The following is a 22,158-nucleotide window of genomic DNA, read 5'->3' as shown; positions in this document are numbered from 1 at the left end:
TCATGAGAACAAGTGCCGCCCCGGTGGAAAACGTTATGGTCATCACGTTGAATGTTACATTAGCAATCAGAACCATTGAGAGTACAGGGGGTATCTACCAGCATCTTGTCAATTTGTTAATAAGCAGTATTCTTATACTACACACTACTAGTATGTAAATTAGGCCCAAGCAGACAAAACTTTCTGGACGTTCTCTCGCAACATTGCATCCTTATCTGTGGCGGACTGTAACTTGTTCGTAAGTTTCTCCAAAGTCGAGCGGAAAGCCCTTTTGAGTTGCGCAAGGTCCTCTTCAGGCGTATTCTTGGTAAGCTGTAGCAACAGAGCACAGACATTGATCCGAATTTCCTGCTGGTAATTTGCAGGATTGTCCACATTTCTAAGAACGAAAACCAGCATATCAAGGGCGTGACGTGGGATGTGTAATTGTGGGTAGGTTTTTGGCGATGCGACAACAGGAGAGCTCAGATCGCTAGTTGGAGAAGTAGAGACTGGCTCCGGAAGGGATGGCCTTGCTTCAGGATTGGGTTTCGTCAGTGCCCTGAGTACCAGCTGGGCTGAAAAAAAATTCGCATGAATCAGATGTCAGCCGCGTGGCCTTCTAAATCACCCACCTCCGTCGTAGTGCATGGATAGTAGGATTAGCGCTAAAATACTCTCATTGACGAGGGTTGGAAAACGGCCACTTCGGGAAAGAAGTGTTGCAAGGATATCTGCAGAGTCTTGCGACAATACCAAAGTGGTAGCGGTTAGTCTGTTTCTCTGTCGCTCCGGAGATGATGCTTGATCTTGAGGTTCCGCTGACCATAAAGATCTGATAACATTGACCAATGCCCTAGAACCTTCGCTCATAGTTTGGATAGATTGAGTGCGTTTTACGAGTGCAAAAATCTGTTCCAAACCAGAAGGGACAGAAGTGGACTGTGGGATTACGAGAGCAAAGGTATGCTCGACTATAATCCAAGGATTAGTAGGTGATATTTCGATACATGTTGTACCCACCGTCTCCTATACAGAGGTGCTTTGCAATAGCAATAGCATTTACTTGAACAACATTACCCAAGCTGTCATGATCATCATTCCAAATACCGCTATCGGAGAGCTGTTGAATCAAGCCTGCTTCGCGTAGGCTCCGGTAGACAATTGGAGCTTGATTGGCGGATAGAGCGAGATTCTTCAGAAAAGCGAGGATAGCATGCTTCAACTTGAGATCGGTACCAGAAGATAAGAACAAAGGAGATGCAAGGACCGGTGCCAAGGAATAAGGAGGGGAGAATAGGATAGTTGCACGTGATGCTGTAATAGATGAGCGTCCAGTGTCGAAAGATAATGTCTGCATCACTCACATCGATGAGCAAGATTACCGAGAGACAGAGCGGCGGCAATAACCATGTCGTCCCTGAGTCCCTGGACGGCAATATCGCCAGAATCGCCAGCTTCCTCGACATACGCCTTAATCCATTGGACCATTTTGTAAACGAATGGACCCCCAGGACTTGGTTCTTCGCATGCATTCCAAAGGATGTCCATATTTTTTGGCTCGCCAGCGACTTCTACAATTGCCTTCACCAGAGCTGCTTTACACCTGCCAAATATAGTCTGCCTGCGTTTCCTCTCAGCATCATCAAACACGACGGGATTGTTCCAAATGGGAGGGTAATCCCCCAGCTCGAGAAACTCTAATATCATGGATAGGCCTGGCATACCTGAATGTTCAGCGGGTGAAGAGAAACCCCGAGCGAGGGCCAGTCGAACATCCTCCGTGTCAAGTACTAAAGACTCGATCATAGTACAAACTTCCTCTAGGACGTCAATATCATTCGCAACAAGGGTTGAGAGCAATGGTGCCTGAGAAAAGAAAGAGGATTCAAGCGATGCGGCAGGTGGTGTAAACGCTGCCAGCGGCGGGGTAATCAGAGGAAGCACTTGAACATCTGAGCTAGAGGCAGCTGGTGGACTCGTTAACGTTACATTAGTACATCCGACAACCGCACGAACCTTCGTTCTTGATATCTTTAAGATCATTAACAAGCTTCCAACCCCAATTTGATACTGTACTGCGGCAATCCCAATCTTCCTCTGTGATTTCTGGCGCGGATCTCTGAATGGTAGTCCAAGCGCCTACCGGATAGATATAGTGTAGAAGCCTGAGTATCGTATGAATGGCTTCGAGGGAGTTGAGTCTCTTCTTAATCTCGTCTACACTATGAGCTCCGGAATCTGACATTGAGAGAATGTCCATACCATTGCCTAAACATGCATTGTTGAGAGCCCCGAGAGCCGTTCGGATCAGCTTCAGCTCGGAAATAGAGATCTGAGCGGGTGATGATTGAGTGAGTGAGAACTTTTCGGCATATGCTTCCAGCAACGAGAAGACAGTTTCGATAACGTTGACTTCAAATAATTGCGATCGATTCTCGTCTAGTTACGCATCTGTGAATGAAGGGCTTCGCATGAGTGCTTGGTACGACCTACCATTGTCGATGCAAAGATTGGCAACGACGCGAATGAGTTCTAAGGCAGCAGCGGCCTTGGGTTCTGTTGTGACGGGGACAACTTCCAGAGCCCTGGATAGTAGTTGTTTGATACTTCGAGTAAGAGATGTCTGTCCTAATACTGTACGATTATCAACTAAAGCGGATCAGAGGGTCAGCTTGTGTGATTGAAAGACGGGCGAAGGGTGACCTGGGCCATCATTAGAGCGGAGCAGATTGGCGAGGGAGTGGGAAGTCTGTTCGACCCGAGGCCAGAGTTGATCGTCGTCTGCAAGAGCGGTGAGGCCACAGAGGCTCCGTTCTAAAGCGGATGCGTCTGCCATGGATTGGTGGACGGAGTTGGTGTACAAGATATGTTCGGTGCGGCGGTGGCAGTGCTGATTACCGTAAATTAGTCTCGTTCTCTCCAACCACTCACACAATGGCCAAAAAGAACAGAAGCAAGGGCAACCCAGCCCCTACAATAGAACAAGACCCAGGCGACGATGACCTTGTGAACAATCTTCTCACACAACTTGATACTCAGGATGAAGATACCGTCGTGAATGAAATCTCTCCAAACAATGAGATTGATAGACAAGAAGCCAAGCAGAGGCAGAGCGCCAAAAGCCGCTTTCAGGCTCGCCAAGTCAGTAAGATAGATGCTTGTCCGAGCGACCCTTGTTAGACTGAATCTCGGCCAAGGTAAGGAGAGCTGCGGCATTGGCACAATACTCCTCTCCGGCAGATCCAGAAGCAGAAGCTCGCCTCGTAAAAGAGGCCGCTGACGAAGAAAAGGCGATATCGAAAATCTGCAAAAAACATGGACGGCAAATGTTCCAAGTCGGTGCTTCGTGCGCTTTTAGAGCGTTGACTTACTTACGTTTACCAGATCAACCCCGATGGCCATTGTCTATACTCTGCTGTCGCGCACCAGCTCACGTTGCTTGGGAAACTAACTAGTTCCCAAGCAACTTATGTGGCAATGCGAGCCGCTGCCGCCCAGTTTATAGAATCACACCCCGATGATTTCTTGCCTTTTCTGCCCGCGATTGAAGGAGAGGACACATCCACAGATCCTGGACTGATGTCCCCTTCCCAGTTCCGACAGTATTGCCACGATGTTCGCGATTCGGCTGTCTGGGGAGGTGAACCCGAGATCCAAGCCCTTAGTAGGGCTTTCAACGTGCCCATATACGTCGTTCAAGCTGGAACACCGCCGATTGTTGTACACGATCCCTCAAGAGGCTCTGAAACCGACGAATTCAAGCAGGATGGTGTATGGCTTAGCTACCATAGAAGAATGTATGGACTCGGAGAGGTATGTTTCCGCGCATTGCTGGTGTTCACCACTTTCATTTCCATCGCCCAACAGCATTACAATTCCCTGCGGTCGCACCCGCCCACCTGATCATTTTACTATGTACAAAGAGGTAGATATTGCAATTATCGTGGTACAGCACATTCTCGTAGATCCTCGACCGGTTTTAGAACATCAGGTCTTCTTCGTTGTGTCTTTGTCTGTTGGTAGTAACAATAGGCTGAGGTCGATCAGTCAAGTAGTCCTTGAACGCGTCTCCAAGACTTGAATACGGGTCTCCCGATCTCGACGGATCTGGAATATCATCATGATCCGAATCTCCTTCATCCTGGTCATCAACGTCGGTCGCGTCTCTAGGTTCTGGGGATGATTTAGAGGGCGGGACCGGAGGAGCAGGATCTTGTCGTGCGTTAGGTTCCTGAGGTCCAGGTCCAGGTACAACTATGGGCGCATCCGGAAGTTGAAGTCGGGGAAGCATCACCAGGACTGCGCGTGAATTAGCATTCAATGCTGGGCTATCCACCAGCGCCTTCCCAACAGCATTCCGGATAAAGGTCTGGCAGAGTCAGCCAAATGCATCATCAAAGAGCGGGAATATTGTTTTACCTCGGGATTCTTGTGGTATATACTGCTAATCGTTCCAGTATGCAATAACAGCTGGTCTAAAGCACCTCTATCCATCCTGTCTGAATCGGTCGTAATTGGAGGCTTCTCAGCGAGTACAATTTCCCCTGCAAACGTGGGATTGATGGCAAGCATTCGCCAGTACATGAAACCCCTGTCTCGTAGGTCTGGATTATCGACGTCTTCCGTCGCCCACTTTAACACTTTATGGACGATCTCTTTGGCGGACTCAGATCCTGATTTATAAATGAAGAGTTTCACTGCAGCCGTTAACAGAGCAAGTTGCACCTTGGAGGGCTTTCAGCATTCATTACGGAGGGAGGGAGGACAACAGTGCTAACCTCAACGGCCTCGGTCAGAAAACTATCCAAGAGTACATCAATCAGTTCATCAGCGTTGTCGATTCTGTTGGCGTATTGACCCAAAATCCAGATCATCGCTGCCTTGGATTCCGGTTCGTCCATTAAGTCCAAATGGTTGCAAAGTGTGGGTATGACGCCTTCATACTTTCCGGGGTATCTTCTGAAGACATCCTTGATTACAATGACGGCCTCTTGGGCCACATATGATACTTTGTTTTCGAGTAGATTCAGCAACGCCTCAATACTTTTGTCGGCGGCCGGCTCCACCTTGATCGCCAGTCGGCCTATGGATCTCACTGCTTTACGAACGAAGTCGATATCCACTTCAGTTGCATACCTGCATTCGTCTTTATACAAATACCGAGTGTGTAATCATGGACTTACTCCTGTAGTTCTGCCAAGACTTCGTTTGCGTTTTCCGCACGAGCTAAACGGTACATGATCTCGAGTTTGGCCAGCTTCACGTATATGGGGTCATTGTATTTGCAGAAGAAGACTTTGACATCGTTCTTTAACACGGCAGGCCGCCTTTGGATGATTAGTAAAATGTTCCTGAGAGCTACGTATTGCACTTCAGGGCCGGATGAGAGTAGAGTGACTAGGTTGATGGAATTAATCGACGTCTCATAAGGAATTGAGAGTAGTTGAACACTTACCAAGAGGAGGTCCCATTTTCCGACAACAATGTTCAATCAGCTTTCGGCTTTCCATATAATTCATCAAGTAGAGGAGAGCTTTGATAGTGGTCAAGACTACCGCAGAGTTGGCATGTTGCAGCTGAATAATGATACGTTCGGCCATTTGTTCTGCATCAGAATGACGCTCAGGAACATAACGCAGTAAAGAATCCAAAATATAAATTTGTCCCCATCTGGGGGACATGAGTGGGATAATTCAAGAAATGATAAGGTCACGCACTCAGAGCTCTCCTCTAAAGCACTCAATAATTTATGTGCAGTTGCAAGATTTAGCTTGAATATCACGCCATCCTGGCGATCCCCGATTTCGGAAAGGGCTGCCACGGCGTTTGCTACGACAGTCGCATTGCCATCCAACATGAGGTCTCGTAGCATCTCAACGAAACCTCCTTTTTCCGCTCTGCGAGGATCCGCAGCATAGAGTTTGGCTACACATATTGCAGCTGTTTTTCGAACGTATGCGTCACGATCCTTTAGACAATGTCGAAGGTTTTCCGTGAGAGATTCCGTGACGACGGGGATTGGAATATAGGACATGGTGCGTATCGCCAAAGCCCGGATTAATGGATTTCGGTCGTTGACGTCCTGTGGCTCGTTGAAAACACATACGGATGCAGATTGATGAAGCCCACCTGTAGGAAATATGGAATGACAAGGTGGATCTGGTTCGGTTTCGAGCGGCCATAGCTGACGAGGTAGAGGTATACCACTGATGTTTGCCCTAAGAATCCCAAGGACAGAGGCCTAAGTGATGTAGCGGCTCACTTTTCTTGATTTCTAGTAGAGGTGTCCCAAGGCATTGGATAACGTCGTTGAAAAGGGGGGACACTGTCAGGTAGACGCGTATCAGCCCGTAACAGGCCTGGCCGTGCCATAAAGTACCCACTGTCATTCCCCATTGTGATATTAGCCACAATCCGCTTCAAGACTGTTTTCCTCTTCACATATTTCTTGTCTTTCGCTTCTGCGGCCAGCAACTCTGTTCGAAGTTCCTAGATTTTAGGGGTAGATAGATAGACGGAGCGCGGATTAATGATATTAAGTACCTCAATTTTCCCTCTTTGAAAAAACTTGGCATCCTGGCCGGGTGTTGACATCGTAGACTCGGTCGATGAAAGTATAAGGAGTACTAGTAAGGGTTGGACTGCATCGGTATCAAGCACTACACACGGCAATTATGTAATTATGTAATGCCAAAGTGTTTACCATGAGCCGCCGCCGACCACTCGCCATTTCTTTTCCTCCTTCTTCGCTGACTCCGAAGATTGACATTGACCCTTCGACTCATGTATACGTTGACTTGGCTTTGAAACGCCTCAAGGCTGTCTCTCGGCGTCTCTCGGCAACACTCACCTCGTTCCAGGACGAATCTCGATTATTGGAACGACTCTTCTACAAGGGTAAAAACCAGCACAAAGTTTCTTTGTTCTGGCGACATTTAGAGGAGATCAGAAGGCTATGTAGTTGTCTTGTCGTCGTGGACCTCATGACAGTTGTAACTCGCGTTCGTCATGCTTTCTATAACAGCACCAACTACGAAAAGTAGGTGCTGGAAGTTCAAATGCGATCGCCAGAGTAACGATTGAAAATTAGCGCCAACCTCCTTAAATCATCTTGGACGCATCTTCCAAATGTATTTACCTTACGGTCAACCATGGATGCCCTCAGTCGAGTTCATCCACTTTTGATGAAGGTTAGCTGGCAGAACAACTGGACAGGCGATACACACAGACATTCATTTAGATGCTCGACAGACTTTTAGGTGCCTACTGGTGAGAGATGGGCAGCTTCCGCATCTGTTCTTTAAACAATGATGATTTTTTAGTTCGTTTAAACGTGCGATGCAGACAGGCGCATTCCTACAACTGGTCCTTAGCCTGTCTGCCCTCACATGTCGATTACGCGCACTCTCACAAATCCTTCTCGAAATCCATGAAGAACTAGTCGGGGCTTTGAGAGGCCTCTCTAGTTCACTCGATGTCAGAATGATCGTTTGCTGTCTTGCTGATCGCTCAACTGAACCTTCCCTACAGGCTTTTCATAAATTGAATCATGAATCAAAAAATATGTCTTCTTACGCTGATGATGTGCCCGCTATGTCGAGCGTACCGATAACCGTCTCCGACACAGGTGGTTATCAGTCAGTAACATTTACTGCAAAATCAGGGAACTCCGAGCAACGTTCTGTTGGTAAGTCATTGTTTCTCGAGAAAAACCCAGCCACCGGCTCATTCGTCCGATCAAAGAAGTATCCGAATCATCTCAGAGTTCGAAAGTCAAAACCCTCGAGCCAAAGAAGGCGATGGATGCGAGCGCCAAACCTAAACCGGAGAGAAGGAAAAGGCGACTTGACGAAATTGACGCTATCTTTCACTCATGAATGCAGTACAAATTCCAATGTACTCGTACGCTCACGTAGCCAAAAATGTTGTTGAATGGTATGGAACCAATAATTGTAATGCAGAAGACGTACAACGTGTACATGCTGAATTACGGATGGTATAACAAAAAGACGAATCAAAAAAACGAATATAGCCCAGCAGTCATATTTAAAAGTAACCAGACTTCGATCAATTCTGAAAAAAAAATTCTTGCTAGTCTAAAGTCCCATTAATGCATTAACTACCCAGCAGTATCGATTTCATCTCTCAAGCCTCACCTCATTCGATCACCCGATCATCATAGCTCACAGCAAGAGGAAGCTGGCCGCAGCGGCAGCCAAAGCAATAACGAATTTAGGGGAAGTTGTCGTGGCACCGTTGCTGATTGAGGTATTGGCAGACGGTGTCTCGCTGCTAGGGGCCGAGGTCGCCTCTGGAGCACCGGCAGCTGCGACCGAGGTCTCGGCGGAAGAAGAGGGAGTAGAAACAGCAGCACCAGCACCGGCATTGCTCAAAACCTCGTTCATTCCCTTGGGAAACATGAGAGGAGTGTTTCCAGCTTTGCTAAGATCCATGGTGCCATCCTCGTTCATAATGTCGGGGTTTAGAGCCGCAAAAGCGCGGTTGTACATGACGTTCTTGGCGACTGAGGCATGAGCCCATCCGGGAACATCTTTAACATCCATATTACCTCCCCAGTTACTGGCGCCAATATTATTTTGAGTCACGTCGTTAACGTAGGCAGCATAGGCAGAGAGATCAGAATCCTATAACAGTGCCTTTAGCTCATCGATTACGCACTGCTGCCTGAAACACCTACACTAGTGGTCCAGTTCGACATCATCATGGAAACAGAAGTTGGCGCGTCGGCGGCACTAGACGGGTTGCTATCCACCAAGATAAATGGTCGGATCCCAAGTAGAAGGTTTATTAGCACTTACATGACACCAAACATTCCCTGTTGGCAGTGACCGGGAACACCACAATAGTAAAATAGAGGATTCGTGTCATTGATCATCTGAGTGACTAGGAAGACGAGTTCAGCATAACTCGAATGAAATTTCAGAACATTGACGACTTACAGGTAGCGCCTGGCCCCTGTGTTCCAGAAGTAAAGGGCGCGTCGGAGGTTTTATTACAGGGCAACAACTGCGAGGACTTGGTGACAGTGTGCTTGTCGAATTTCCACACGAATTCAACGGTATCGCCGACAGACGCATTCAGCATGAAGGGCATATATTGGTAAACTCCTTCAGCTGTACCGACTATGACAGTGTGCTTGGCACCGTTTCCTGTGCTGACACCATCAGGAGTAGTTTGAGTGGGAGATGCTGATGCCTGAGGTGGACTGCCGTATTGAGCCATACATTCTGGACAGCAAGTTTAGTGCTTTCCCTTTCGCTAAAATGGTCCTACACTTACGAGAGACACAGTTATCGTAGCCCGAGTTCGAGCTGCCCCAGTTAGAGCTTCCAGAGCCGTAAGAAGGCGTCTGATAAGAACTCCATGCAGTAGACGTCGAAGTGGACATGGAATCCGCGGCCGAGGTTGAGCTATCCCATTTGGAGTTTCCAGAATCGTATGAAGGAGTCTGATAAGAACTCCATGTAGTAGACGTCGAGGTGGGCATGGAATCCGCAGTGGACGTAGAATCCATACTTGCACTCCAGTCCATGCTCGATGCTCCCCAAGATTCGTCCATAGAAGACATGGATTCCATATCCCCACTCGACGATCCACCGTATGAGCCAGAGGATCCGCCGTATGAGCCAGAAGATCCACCGTATGAGCCGGAAGATTCACTGGCAGATTCACCATAACCCATGCTCGACTCGCTCCAGGAGCCAGAAGAGTTGTTATCTACAGGCGTCTCCCTGAATGACTTTAAGCAACCTCATTCACAAAAGCTAGGATTGCCAACTTTACTTACGCAGGCTGGGCACCCTCAGTGATAGGAGTACCATCGGGAGCAGAAACAGCAGGCTCATTGATTGAGCTGTCCCTCACACTGTGAGGCAAGGCGTTGACAAAGCCAGAAAGGAGAGCCAGAAAAATAATACGGGAGGCAATCATTTTTAAAGATAGCAAGAAGACAAGACTGAGCGAGATATCGAAAGGACCGTCGTAGGGCTGAAAGCTGAAAATACCACTGAGGGGCAACTACCCGAGTTTTTGACCAAGGAAAGGAAAAATGATCTAGCCATGTGCGTTAGACGGGAGGTGGACACAAGTAATCGATATATACCTCGCAGAGATCCAGCAAGGGGGATAAAGAGAAAAGAGAAAGGCGAACGAAAGACGAAGGGAAGGAGATGGGGAACGTCTTAGCGACGGGCGAGGCTTATATATCGCCGGGCAGGCGCCATGGTTACAGGTATGACCCAAAGCACTGGTTGGGAGACGATAGGACAATTCAAGCATTATTCAAGCACGATCGAGTTCCTAAATTAGTTCAGAGCTGTTACCGCCTGTTACCGCCTCCTCTTGTAGCTGACGATCACGTTTTCGCCGCCTCTCCTTCACTGCCAGCAGGCCGGAAATATCGGTCACATATCTCTTCCTCTAGTGTCGCCAAGTGTCTCTCCCTTCTAGTGTCTCCAGGTGGGTAACGCCTGTAGTACATATAGGACGGTTGCCTCAGCTATTCATAAACGAAACAAAACCATCAAAAGAATGGAGAATCAAAAATGTATTACAAAGACGCAACCTCGTTCACATCTGCCAATCAATGATTCAAGCCACAATCCATCTATGTAACAGTAATCTGTCATCATCGCCTTCCTCGCGGCGGATGAGACGGTATCCCGATTCGAGCCTTCCGAATAGTATCCCCTAGATTCGAATCATCACTTCTGGTACTGTCACTCTTTTGGTGTTGACCTCGCTTTGTGCTGCGCAGAGCCTTCAAACGGTCCACTCCCCGTAGCTCAGGTCGTTGATGTGATGCGAGTGATGCTGATGTCACAGGTGCACTGGAGATATCTGATTCGGCTCTCATCTGTGGAGGCGAAAAATCAATCTCCTGACGGATGTCTGTATCCGAATGTCTTGATACATTGAGTACTGAACGCTCTCGTTCGTTAAACAGCCAGCCAGGGAGGTCTGATGGGTTTTGTGCTCTGGCAGTGTGATAGGCTTTCATAGCTCGAGTCAGGCGAGATTCCTGCCCCGGTGGCGTATCTATATTGTGCTGTTAACATACAGTGTACTTTATTTATGAAAACATCGATTCACCTTCTCCGGATTCAGTTTTGATTTGTGAATTCCACGCATTACTTACACTGACGGTCAACGCGCTGGCCGCATTTGTGACCGTGTTCCAAATAGTGTATCCGTCCCCGGAAGGTCTTCCAACTGTATGAACTGAGAAACGACATCCGACAGTCAGAGAAAAGGCACGTACGCCTTGATCCAGGGACCTTGGACCGTAAATTTGGAGGTAGGGAGGCACTATCATGACTGAGCCGAGCTTGTGTCCAAGAGCGTTTCTCGCTTCTGCCTCTGCCTGGCGGATTTGACGACATCCGTATCTGAGGATCCTCACGCGGTCTCAAGTCATTGCTCTGTCTAGCACAATAGTCCACTTTAGAAGACGTGGCGGGTCGCGATATACGGGGAGGTTACCGATGTTGAGGACGTAAACTCATTTGAAGATGAAGGCGAGAGGTCGATGCTGGCCCTAGCGGTGGGTTAGACGGAGCTGGATAAATAGCCTTTTGAGCTCTTGAAGAGCTCTGAAGGCCGTCGGGGCGAGGAGGAGGAGGAAGAGATAGCATTACAGGACAGGGGGTGTTCGCGAGAGTAAATAAACCCGGTACATATTGAGTATAGAGACGAAGATGACATCGGAAAGGGGCCAGGGGGATACGCAGAAATTTAACTTTCAAGTTTGAGTTTATCAAGTTCGCATAGCGGATTTCTCGCTCAACCTACCACCAATTTCCTCGTGGCGTGCGAGGTGGCTCAGAGGTTTTGTCAAAGTGGATGCGCTGTTCAAAGAGATTTGCCCAATGCCTGGCTTGAGAGTTTGAGGTAGATTAGAGTCCGCGTTCAGGGCTACCGAATTTAGATCCAGGCCAAGGCTACAAAGCGTATCACGACTGGAGTTCTGATATTCGGTATATGTATATATGCCATTTCACAATTGCAGGACTCGAATCCTGGACAGAAAAGCGTGCAGCAGTCATATATAAGTACCCTGATATAAGTACCCTCGAATTGAGTCCCACACTGCTGGTCGCATCCCCAGTTTCCCAGTTTCCTCCCCGCATGCTGGGTGAGTCGTTGCAAGTGCACACCGCCAATTGCCACAAGACATAAGTGTCCCACAAAATGTGTAAAATCAACATATATAAGCCTGAATGACATTCATCCGTGCGATTCGAGGCTAGCCCCACTACATAGTCAGCTAAGGCCCTGTATGGCAACTCCGGGTTCAAAGTCGGTCGATAAATCCGTAAAGAGCTGCCGAACGCGCTCTCCTATGTACAGCTCAATTGGTTTGAGTCGATCGATTGCGAAACCGTGGGAACGAAATTTGGCGGGCAACGAGCTGTAGCTCGGAGGTGCCGTACAGGCCCTAAGGCTCATTCTGTCGCAATAATCTTCTCAGGGCTCAATATCAATATCCATGCTAAAATGTCGTCAGATTTGACTACCAGGAATCTTCTTCCCCTCACTCTATCAGCATGATTGTCCCTAGCACGACAGTCGTTGCTCGCTCAGCCCTCAGACGCCATGCCAGTAGCTTGACTAATCGCGACAGCTACAAGATTCTTGTCATCGGCGGTGGTCAGTTCCTTTTGTAAAATTGCTTATAGTATAATGCGGCTGACCAATGAACAGGGAGTGGTGGTTTAGCTGCAGCAAACCAAATCTATAATAGATTCAAGGCTGCAGGCAAGGCTTTGAAGGATGGCGACATTGCGATTGTCGATGCTGCTGAATATCATTATTATCAGGTACTATTTTCCATTATCTCGTATCTGGCCCGTCTCACGCTCATTAGCCCGGGTGGTATGGTATCCCTCAATGATCGACGACTGCACTCTCACGCGACCAATTATCCAGGACACTTGTAGGCTCTGGTCTGCGATCCAAAACTAATTTTCGCAAACCACTTTCTTCTCTTGTACCTCAACACCTATCGCTGATATCAGAAAACGTCCAAACTTTCAATCCTAGCAAATCGGCGGTGACCACAACATCAGGAAGAGAATTATCCTATGACGCCCTCGTGGTGGCTTCTGGCCTGCAAAGCAACTGGAATGCAATCAAAGGTTTACCAGAGGCACTCGCGGATTCTAGTTCTGGCGTATCCTCGATCTATTCCTACGACACATGCGACAAGGTCTGGAGTGATATTGAAGCACTCCGCTCTGGAAAGGCCGTGTTTACTCAGCCCGCTGGTATCATTAAATGTGCAGGAGGTCTGTTGCCTCCCCTAGTTTTAATTCGATGCTCGGACTAATATACTGTGCAGCCCCTCAGAAGATTATGTGGATGGCTTGGGACAGATTCCGCCGCACTCAGCGCGGCGACCTTGCCACTGTTGACTTTTATACTGGCGCGCCAACTATGTTTTCCGTGAAAAAGTATTCCGATGTTTTGAACTCTTTGAGGGAAGAGCGCAAGATTGGCGGACATTTCCAACACAATCTTATTGAGGTGGATTCAAACAACCACAAGGCAACCTTCCAGAAAGCAGATGGTTCCACCGTAGACGTAGATTATGCAACACTCCATGTTACCCCGCCGATGGGACCGCTGGAATTTATCAAACGATCGCCTTTGGCCGATGCGGCTGGTTGGGTGTCAGTGGATCCAGGAACACTGCAACATACCAATCCTCAATTTGCCAATGTCTTCTCCCTCGGAGATTCATCATCACTCCCGACCTCGAAAACCGCAGCGGCTATCACTGCGCAAGCTCCTGTTCTTACGGAGAATATTTACTCCTTCCTCGAATCCGGAAAAGTGGCTAATGCCCGTTATGACGGTTACACGAGTTGTCCCGTGCGTACCCTCTGACTCCCGAAACTTCCAACTTGACCCTATAGCTGTTCACTTAGCTGTTAACGGGATACGGAAAACTATTGCTTGCAGAGTTCAAATACGGGCTGGAACCCAAGGAAACCTTTGGCATGTTCACTGATCAGGGAAAGAGTCGCTTACCCTTCTATTGGCTGAAAAAGGACCTATTCCCTTACGCTTACTGGAAATATATGGTGAGTGTGTTTTGGCTAACCAATGTTGCACTCTTTCATCCTCACCGTTTCCCAGGTTAAAGGCCAGTGGTTCGGTACGCGAGGTCTTTTTAGGCCTTCGTATGCATAAAATCTGTCATGTATTTACTTATCGATCGAACAATCTATGTGCATGTCTTGATTATCACCCGTCCTAGTGATCCCCACTTGTTGTAGCGTATCGATCTTCTAGGTCCTCCTGTCCACCAAACCCTCCTTCAAAATCCTTATCATCGGAAACGGATTCCTTCCCCTTGTCTGTTTGCTCTCGTATGACCGCCAACTGCTCCTGTTCCTGTTGGTGTAAATATCGCCTTAGACGCTATTGGAAATCCTTTTATAGCACAATGACCTTCTGGTGAATATATCTGGCTTCCTCTCCTTGCTCCTTCTGCTTCCATGCATTGTCCTGACAGTATTTAGAGTCCTTCGTACCACGTTGAAAAGAAGAACGTACTTGTGCGGTCGTTCCAGAAGACATGACTGTTGAGGGGAACCGGAGAGTGCCAAGTGATGTCATGTCATGTCATGATGCACGTGGTTGATTCACGCAGGACGCGTGGGTACGCTTGAGCTTTGACTCTGAATGACTGCAAGACCATGCGCTTGAACCAGCTTTGACTCTTACATTCTTCGTCCCACCAAAGTTCACCATGTCTTCGCGACTCTCCTCTGCGCAAATCATCGCTTTGGGCGAATATCTAAATCCTGACTTCGATCCAACCTCGCTGACTGTGTCCCAGCTTCTCGGAGTGCTTGGGTATCATAATGTTACATATCCTACTCCATATTCGAAATCAAAACTAGTTCAACTTTTTCAACAAGAGATAAAGGCAAAAGCAACGGTGCTTAATAAAGAACGGCTGAAGAAAACCAACAGTATCGCCAGTGATGAAGGTATTACCGATGGTCTGACCGGCAAACCAATCGGAAAGGTCGGTTGTTCTGTGAAGTTGATGCTCAAAAGGGAGACTTATCAAATTATGGCAAGGCACCTGTACGACGCTCGTCAAGACGGCTTTCCAAGGCTCCAGTAGTCACTACAGATGAAGAGACTTCCCCAGTCCGAATTGAACAGGTGAATAAAATGCCTTCTCTCCGGAGATTTGACCAAAGTCACACTAGTTTAGGGAAAACGACGTCGGTCGTCTGCACAACCCACTCTCGGAGGAACCGCTAGTCGACGTAAGAAAGCCGTCGGGGCTGATATTATACATGAAAGTGGATCCGAGGCCGAGGAACGACCAGTTAAAAAAGTCGGCAGAACTAGAAAAGCTGTATGAGAAATTCAATTTTTAGAGTTGAATTTTTCCCCTAACATCTTTTGTTCAGGCAGATGCAAGTACCCAAGCTCGCCGTGTCTCGCATGTGAGTAAAACTAAAGCTCCTGTATCTACATCTTTTAATACGCTTGTGGTCACCGATTTTTAGGCAGACGATAGCGGCTGGGAGGATAATAACATCTTCCAATCAGGCGCGGAGGATTCTTCTCCTGTGCGCCCCTCCCCGGTGCGAGTAAAGATTCCTCGAAGAACCGCTGGAGGACGAAAATCCCGGAAATCTTTCTCAGCTCCCCCTCAGTCTTCTCCTACTTCTTCGCCCACGGGCCCGAAGACAACCTCTCGTTCACCGTTATCACCTTTCTCTCCCCCACTTGCTGAATTCAAGCCTGATTTACCTTTTGCGCACCGTGATCTCCACTTTCCTTCTCCGCCTCCCGCACTACGGTCACCAAGAGTGTCGGAATACGTCAACCAGGAGGTTGCAAGTGATGTTCAAGAGGAAGAGGAACCAAATGCTGAGTGTGATAATGACAATAATCGACCAGTGGAGGAGGAGGAGGAGGAGGATGAGGTACAAGATTCCCGGGAGGAGATCGCTGTCTCGAACAGAGTTTTGAAAAGTATGGAAGTGGCAAAACGATTCCCTACCCCGTCCGCACCGCCAGGGAAGTCATCCTGGTTGCTGAGGTTAACTTTCGTTACCCTCTTCTCGATCGTCGCATACTATGTGCGCGATTACAAGAAGCAGTCAGCCGCTATCGGCTATTGTGATACAGGCTCCAACACCAGTCATGTCGTCCAAGAGTTAAAGGTGTATCATGAGTTGGCACGAGAGTGTAATCTTGAAAATCGAACAACTCTTTACTCGCCTGCCGATCAGCAAGACTCGACACCTTGTCCACTTCCACCACTCCTTCCTGTTTCTAAGCCAGAGTCTTGTACACTCTGCCCGGACCATGCTTTTTGCTCCCAGTTTAGTGTGACATGTGAACCAGGTTATCTCCTTCATCCCCATCCTCTGTTATTTTTCCTGTCAACGCCACCACAGTCATCGAACCTATCGTTTGCTGCAGCGTCTTCTCCATCTGAATATATATGGGGAGCACTGCACGACTGCTTGAATGGTCTACCCGGACTCGGTAGCGTCGCATTGCCGCCGCGCTGTTTGGAAGATCCAAAGCGGAAGGTACACATTGGTGCATTGGGAAGGGCTATAGAGATTACTCTAGGGAGAGAACGCGGTCGACGTCTATGTACCGGTGTCCACCAGCAGGTAAAGGAGTCTGACGGTGGTGAAGCTAGGGAGTGGGGCGTTGAATTAACAAAACTTGAGGAAGTCATGAGAAAGAAAACTCCGGTAAGTTTTTCGAATGCATAATATCATATGTTTACCGACAGGATAAACAGGTCAATCGGCTTCCCGTTTTCGAAGACATTTTTAATGAAGCCATCCAAGAACTCATTCAATGGGGCGGTATCACTATTGGAGAGGATTCCGAGTGAGTGTTCTAGATCTGCTCTGTCACCACCGCATCTAAACAACAAAAGGGGGCATCGATACCTTGCTCATAAGACACCTGAACTGACATGGAGCTGCGCAGTCATGGTCAAGGCAAGGGATGTTTGGGCTGAGTGGAAGCCAACAGTTTTTGGTATGTCAATTCACTTCACGCTAGTCAGCTTCTGAAGTTTGACCATTGACATCCCCGTTTGTGTATCTTCCTAGCCGTACTCTTGATTATCGTTGTTGTAGCGTTTGCCTGGCAGCGTATGGCTCGAAAGAAGACGGAATCTAAGCGCGTCAGCGAGCTGGTCCAAATCGCGTTAGATACGCTTCGAAACCAAGAAATCGCCCACCACACGGACCCGGTTACTGCGGCACACCCATACCTATCATCTTTGCAATTAAGGGACCTGATCTTACAGGATGAACATTCCATTCCTGTCAGAAGACGGCTGTGGGATCAAGTTGAGCAGGTCGTTGAAGGAAATGCTAATGTTCGAACCAATATGGAAGAAGTGGCAGGCGGTGACGAGCTACGCGTTTGGAGATGGGTTGGCTCCAACAGAGGGAGACGTGTGGATGGCGACGCGGACGACTCATCGTTGTGTGCATCCCCCAGGACTCCCGTCGAGCAATCATAGTCGGATTACTAGTCCAATCTTCGATGAGAGCCTTCAAATCCTTTCCAGTATCATTTTCCCTCTCAGCTAGGCTGCCAAGAACGCCCCACTTGGTGATAGCCTGGGGAATTTGCTTTGATGTCTCTCATATCAATTCTCATATTGCATTTTTCATCCTTTTTAGTTACATTAATATCTTATGGGGCCACATAACATTTTGAAATCCACCTCTTTTCTAAACTTGGGAAACCCTAGAGCTGGTTACGGAATGGTTCTCGGTTCAAACCAAATCCCCGGTTCATTTTTTCCTGTGAAACAATGAAAACAGCACTTTACAAGTAGTCGATATGTATGGTTCGTGTGGAGGAAGTAACGGGTTGACATACGTAATCTGAGGCTAAGGGATCAAATGTGCACGTCGCAGGTCAGTAGCACCTTGGATCATGATTTAATTTTGTTCCTTAGTCCAGACTTGTTTTTGACAAATTCATAAAATTATGGCAAGTTGAAAATATCAGGGATGGTGCATCAGTCGGAGATAGCAGCCCGTGGGGTACGGTAGTACCAACAATCATGCTATATACTATGCCATAAGAGGGGAAAAACCTGCATACCAATTTATCTATCAATGGCCATCTCGGTGGGTTGGATTCGAATATTGCACTAAACATGTGAAAAAAAAAAGATGAGTCTCTTGGTTAGAAAGCTTTCATTACGTTCGCGGCAAGCCTCCCGTTGAGTGGAGTCGATCTCCGTCGTGTGCCAACCTTGAGTTACAGGGACTCTCACTTTTGATTCATCCACCAATCTATTGACGCCACTAGTAGCTTACTGGCACATGGGATTTCGTGTGATTATTAGGGCTTTCCGGCACGAGCATGTATGAGTGTAATACAGAACACAGACCGATTGACACCTGGAATGCTATTACTACGAGTCCCACCAACCTGGAGCAACGTCATAGTAGATTGGGGTCAACGAGAAATGAACTTCTAACGCATGAGATATCCGTCATTTGAGGCGGTTACATCACGGCAGTCATAAAGTCATATGAAGCTTCTGAGTTCTGACATTAACGCCACCCTTGCAAGTTTGCTCATGCACGTTTCGACGTCATACATACACAATTATATACATACATTCGCTGACGTAGTGGGATTAAAAAAAGCTTTTTGTCGTGTGCCGTGATGATAAGATTACATACAGTATTGGTTATTTTTCCCAGCGCAATGTTTTTATTGATCAACTTCTGAGACTTGTATTGTATGTATGTTACTTACTAACTTACCTCGGTTCGAACAGATGATCGTCAGCCGTCTTGATTTGTTTCGCGGAACACCGGAATGAGCGATAAGGAGGGATAGCCGCCATCAAATATGATATTATCTGATATTCAATAGCTACAGCTTATTTACTATATCGACGATAATTGGTAATCTCTATTTTCGCGTGTACTTACCACAATATCACCTGCCCAGGTGTACGTACCTGCTTACAATTTTTTGAAATTATTTTACATGACTAGAACTCCCCTAGGTTCCGCTAGCTCTGTGCGTTCGACTCGATGGTGAGCCACAATTACGCCAGGATGCCGCAAAGACGCACGGATGTTGTCCCGGAAGACTGACGGCGGCGATGATTATTAATAAGCAACCGGGCGAGTATCGATCGGGGATATTTTAAGCCGGTGTGCCAAACGCTTAACCGGGTCATATCCATCCCGGCAAAAGTGAAGCCTATTATGAAACCCGTTCCTAGCGTCGCTTCTCGATCAGGACACATCCAATGTCGGATGTCAACTTGCAAACCCCCCTCATTTAAAAAAAAAACAACATCAACAAGAAAGTATAATGACGAGGGCTTGTGCTCTTGAACAACTTCGCTTCACAACATTTTGTCACCCGGGCCAACCCTAAAAATAATGGTACCGAAAATGACTTGGAACTTCTTATTACGGCCTTTGAGCTTATCTTGTGCCCAGGCAGTAACAAACATCTGATCGATCCGCCATTTACAGCTGCACTAGTATTCGAATTACAAATGGTTACCTATAAGAGGCTTGGCCAGAGCAGCTTGACCATAGACCCCTTTAGCATGTGAATTATACATCTTCCGGAGCAGTAGTACGATCATCTGTACGCGAGGGCGAGAAAGCTCGCGAGACTTATGACCTCAAAATAACAACTACGCTGTGGTTGACTTGGGAAAATTGTAGTCCCTCGCGCCTTGCAGGTTGCCGGCACCGGTTCTGAGCGGAACCTTGAGCGGTGCCAAGAGAGCAGAGGATGAAGGCTGGGGGGAACATTACCCACGAAGAAGCACGCCGCAAATGGCAAAAAACCCATCGAGGAGGCCGAAGAAGGCGATACAAGGGACCAAACAATAGATTCAATTGTTCGTACAAAAGGACCGAACCGACCTCGTGGCGAACAGTTAATCAAACCAACGAACATTCTTTGATTTCCGCGAGATAACCACGGTTTATTTGACGTTGGCAACTTATAGGCACAGTCATAATTCAATGATGTAAGAGACGACTCTCATATTAACAAGAACAATTATTTAATTCAACAAAATTTCATCAGGATCCTTGTAGTCGGAACCTCTTGACCAAATCGATAATTGTGATTTCAGGGACACTGGTCAGGAAATTGGGGTCTTTCCGCGTGTGACCACACTGATCAAAATAACAAAGATCCTCGGCAGATCGGTGTGGTATTTAGCACATCCGCGTTCGTGACAATTTCCTGTATTAGCTAGATGAAGTGACTACCCCAAGGCCGATTTGTATTTTGTAGATAAGAGCCCTTTTTGTGAATTGCTCTTCTGCAAGTGCTCGAGTGGCCTGATGTATTTCGGTTAGCGTGGGTTGTAGAAATGGGGCAGAGTCCTCACCCTCAAGAACTTGTCTAGATCGATTCGACCTGAATTTAACGCTCGATGAAGATGGTATATGGTATCCTCGATCGCGTTATCTTCTGCTACAAGATTGATGAGTCTGCAAGCAAATGTCAGCTTGATGGAGGGTGGGTGGGAGGAAGGACTTGACTGGTCGTGAACGATGCTGGTAGCGCAGACCAGCTCATCGACTTCTGGCTCGCCTTTACGGCGTAGCTCGGCGACATTTGATTCTGCGAGATTGACTGCGCGTCGCGTCTTGTCAGCAACGCTACGACAGACGGCTCTGACAGCCTCTAACCGTGCCATTTCGTCGCGAATAGCGGGCTCTCCGGCAAGAAGATCCGTTTGATGGGCACGGAGCTTTTCGGCATCGAGAGTCATCGCCTGAGCTAGGGAGTTGAACTCTGACGTCAGCTTGGCATGCACTTGGGAATGGAGCCTGAGTGTTTCTGGATTGGGAGGACGAGGAGGGGCGGGAGGGGCGCCAGGCAGTGATGCGTCCGGTGCATCTTCATCCAGAAGATTGGGAGCGGGCGCGGAGGAATGCGTTGGCCGGGGTGGACTGCGGGGTGGCTGTAGCGCAGGCTGTGCAACTGGCAATGGGGGCGGCGGTGGGGGCGGAGGGGGTGGAACTGGAGGAGCGAGAGTGAGGATGTTGGGCGAAGGAAGATGGGGTGGCAAGGGCGGCGGAGAGACCGGGACGGAGGAGGGCTTGGGGGGCAGGGCAGGGGGAGGAGAGAGGGAGGGTGCGGCCCGGGGCTTAGCGTAGAGCGGTGGTTCACGCGAAAAGAGATCCTGCATGGCGTCGAGGAGGGCAGACAGACTGCATCCCTGGCAATCAATGACGTCAGGAACGGAAGACAACTGCAGTAGACCGGACCGACCAACCTCGCTTTTACGCTCCCATTGCTGCATATACTCCAAATTACACCTGCCACTGACGTCGATAGCTCGGCTGGCCTTGACGACAAGATCCGTTGACGGCACGACATACGCAATGGGTGGATGACGAGGATACTCGCGTGTTATCCAGACTGCAATGGGAATGTTGTACGATGCATTGCGATAGCTGATGGGTAATAGCCCGTGGACACAGAGAAGCAGATGGGAACGCCCATCGTCAAAAGCTGGAAGCGGTGTCATCAGCGGCGTGGATGTGAGAGTCGACGGAACATGAGATACTGACTGTACACGTCGAGTTTTGGGCGGAGGGCGACGAAGCGGGAGAGGGCGGCGTCGATGTCGGTGTAGACGCGATCTGCGCTCGAGTAAGGGGCGGCCTTGTCGCGCAGCCAGTGCTGGATGAGCGACATACTACGCTGATAATCTGTCCCCGATTCCGCAACTCGTATCACCCGTCACGCCCTCTCACCCGTGACCAGGCCCGGGTGGGAACCGCTCAACAGGGCATTTTCTCACCACAACCCCATTCGGTCTGCATCCAAGTCCTTGGGTCGGACCTTCCTTACTCAGGGGCAGGCATCGGGCTGCTAAATCTGCGCGGATGCCGTGCTTTTACGCCCGGCTGGCAACTGTGACTCCGGGAGTCGACGCTGGAGCCTGGGCTGGAACAAACAGAGCGGGGCCGTTCCCTCCGGCGTCGGTCCCCCATCGGTCTTCGGGCCCCATCTTCCGTTCTTCTTTTGGTAGCCTCTAAGACGGCCTCCTCTTGTAGTACAGCACCCAGCCGTTCTCCCCCTCCGGTCTTTCGCGCGTCTTGTGGCCAGCGCAAAGGTGGGGGTTGC

At 48.5% G+C, this 22,158-nt stretch overlaps 9 protein-coding genes across 9 annotated transcripts; 3 read left to right on the top strand and 6 right to left on the bottom strand.

Annotated features, from left to right (window-relative positions):
• Nucleotides 1-36: 36 nt before the first annotated feature.
• AGABI2DRAFT_216476 (hypothetical protein) lies at nt 37-2,846 on the bottom strand. Its single transcript, XM_006458104.1, has 8 exons — nt 2,686-2,846; nt 2,476-2,631; nt 2,245-2,421; nt 1,999-2,199; nt 1,347-1,949; nt 1,003-1,296; nt 615-953; nt 37-557 (listed from the first exon to the last, which is right to left on the bottom strand). The coding sequence occupies exons 1-8, from the start codon at nt 2,816-2,818 to the stop codon at nt 160-162; spliced, it is 2,301 nt and encodes a 766-aa protein (XP_006458167.1). The 5' UTR covers nt 2,819-2,846; the 3' UTR covers nt 37-159.
• A 70-nt stretch (nt 2,847-2,916) lies between these two features.
• AGABI2DRAFT_148660 (hypothetical protein) lies at nt 2,917-3,885 on the top strand (the record flags this gene model as incomplete). Its single annotated transcript, XM_006458103.1, has 4 exons — nt 2,917-3,123; nt 3,180-3,317; nt 3,367-3,795; nt 3,850-3,885. 4 exons carry the CDS (start codon nt 2,917-2,919, stop codon nt 3,883-3,885), a joined length of 810 nt encoding a protein of 269 aa, XP_006458166.1.
• Nucleotides 3,886-3,961: 76 nt separating this feature from the next.
• AGABI2DRAFT_148659 (hypothetical protein) lies at nt 3,962-6,576 on the bottom strand (the record flags this gene model as incomplete). The annotated part of the gene is made up of 11 exons (XM_006458102.1): nt 3,962-4,123; nt 4,181-4,351; nt 4,402-4,707; nt 4,761-5,118; nt 5,166-5,379; nt 5,438-5,652; nt 5,700-6,064; nt 6,112-6,188; nt 6,245-6,307; nt 6,366-6,471; nt 6,526-6,576. The coding sequence occupies 11 exons, from the start codon at nt 6,574-6,576 to the stop codon at nt 3,962-3,964; spliced, it is 2,088 nt and encodes a 695-aa protein (XP_006458165.1).
• Nucleotides 6,577-7,908: 1,332 nt separating this feature from the next.
• Nucleotides 7,909-10,164, bottom strand: AGABI2DRAFT_190521 (hypothetical protein). The gene is made up of 8 exons (XM_006458101.1): nt 10,106-10,164; nt 9,791-10,056; nt 9,283-9,734; nt 8,943-9,230; nt 8,802-8,886; nt 8,681-8,747; nt 8,139-8,627; nt 7,909-8,078 (listed from the first exon to the last, which is right to left on the bottom strand). The coding sequence occupies exons 2-7, from the start codon at nt 9,931-9,933 to the stop codon at nt 8,166-8,168; spliced, it is 1,497 nt and encodes a 498-aa protein (XP_006458164.1). The 5' UTR covers nt 9,934-10,056; nt 10,106-10,164; the 3' UTR covers nt 7,909-8,078; nt 8,139-8,165.
• Nucleotides 10,165-10,487: 323 nt separating this feature from the next.
• Nucleotides 10,488-11,581, bottom strand: AGABI2DRAFT_199511 (hypothetical protein). The gene is made up of 4 exons (XM_006458100.1): nt 11,485-11,581; nt 11,264-11,427; nt 11,095-11,214; nt 10,488-11,040 (listed from the first exon to the last, which is right to left on the bottom strand). Exons 1-4 carry the CDS (start codon nt 11,505-11,507, stop codon nt 10,631-10,633), a joined length of 717 nt encoding a protein of 238 aa, XP_006458163.1. The 5' UTR covers nt 11,508-11,581; the 3' UTR covers nt 10,488-10,630.
• Nucleotides 11,582-12,264: 683 nt separating this feature from the next.
• Nucleotides 12,265-12,450, bottom strand: AGABI2DRAFT_148657 (hypothetical protein; the record flags this gene model as incomplete). The annotated part of the gene is made up of 1 exon (XM_006458099.1): nt 12,265-12,450. One exon carries the CDS (start codon nt 12,448-12,450, stop codon nt 12,265-12,267), a length of 186 nt encoding a protein of 61 aa, XP_006458162.1.
• Nucleotides 12,451-12,524: 74 nt separating this feature from the next.
• On the top strand, nt 12,525-14,591 carry AGABI2DRAFT_190518 (hypothetical protein). The gene is made up of 9 exons (XM_006458098.1): nt 12,525-12,651; nt 12,706-12,821; nt 12,869-12,876; nt 12,931-13,289; nt 13,343-13,875; nt 13,932-14,087; nt 14,143-14,402; nt 14,460-14,514; nt 14,563-14,591. Exons 1-7 carry the CDS (start codon nt 12,549-12,551, stop codon nt 14,194-14,196), a joined length of 1,329 nt encoding a protein of 442 aa, XP_006458161.1. The 5' UTR covers nt 12,525-12,548; the 3' UTR covers nt 14,197-14,402; nt 14,460-14,514; nt 14,563-14,591.
• Nucleotides 14,592-14,758: 167 nt separating this feature from the next.
• AGABI2DRAFT_199503 (hypothetical protein) lies at nt 14,759-17,756 on the top strand (the record flags this gene model as incomplete). Its single annotated transcript, XM_006458097.1, has 7 exons — nt 14,759-15,052; nt 15,097-15,183; nt 15,236-15,382; nt 15,864-16,745; nt 16,796-16,887; nt 16,937-17,040; nt 17,115-17,756. The coding sequence occupies 7 exons, from the start codon at nt 14,759-14,761 to the stop codon at nt 17,531-17,533; spliced, it is 2,025 nt and encodes a 674-aa protein (XP_006458160.1). The 3' UTR covers nt 17,534-17,756.
• A 2,402-nt stretch (nt 17,757-20,158) lies between these two features.
• Nucleotides 20,159-21,775, bottom strand: AGABI2DRAFT_216456 (hypothetical protein). Its single transcript, XM_006458096.1, has 5 exons — nt 21,600-21,775; nt 21,302-21,540; nt 20,562-21,244; nt 20,408-20,510; nt 20,159-20,357 (listed from the first exon to the last, which is right to left on the bottom strand). Exons 1-5 carry the CDS (start codon nt 21,724-21,726, stop codon nt 20,265-20,267), a joined length of 1,245 nt encoding a protein of 414 aa, XP_006458159.1. The 5' UTR covers nt 21,727-21,775; the 3' UTR covers nt 20,159-20,264.
• Nucleotides 21,776-22,158: the final 383 nt, after the last annotated feature.

The sequence above is a fragment of the Agaricus bisporus genome, assembly GCF_000300575.1.
Source record: "Agaricus bisporus var. bisporus H97 unplaced genomic scaffold AGABI2scaffold_2, whole genome shotgun sequence".
In the NCBI taxonomy this organism is placed as follows: Eukaryota; Fungi; Basidiomycota; class Agaricomycetes; order Agaricales; family Agaricaceae; genus Agaricus; species Agaricus bisporus.
This window is presented reverse-complemented; position numbering and strand designations above follow the sequence as displayed.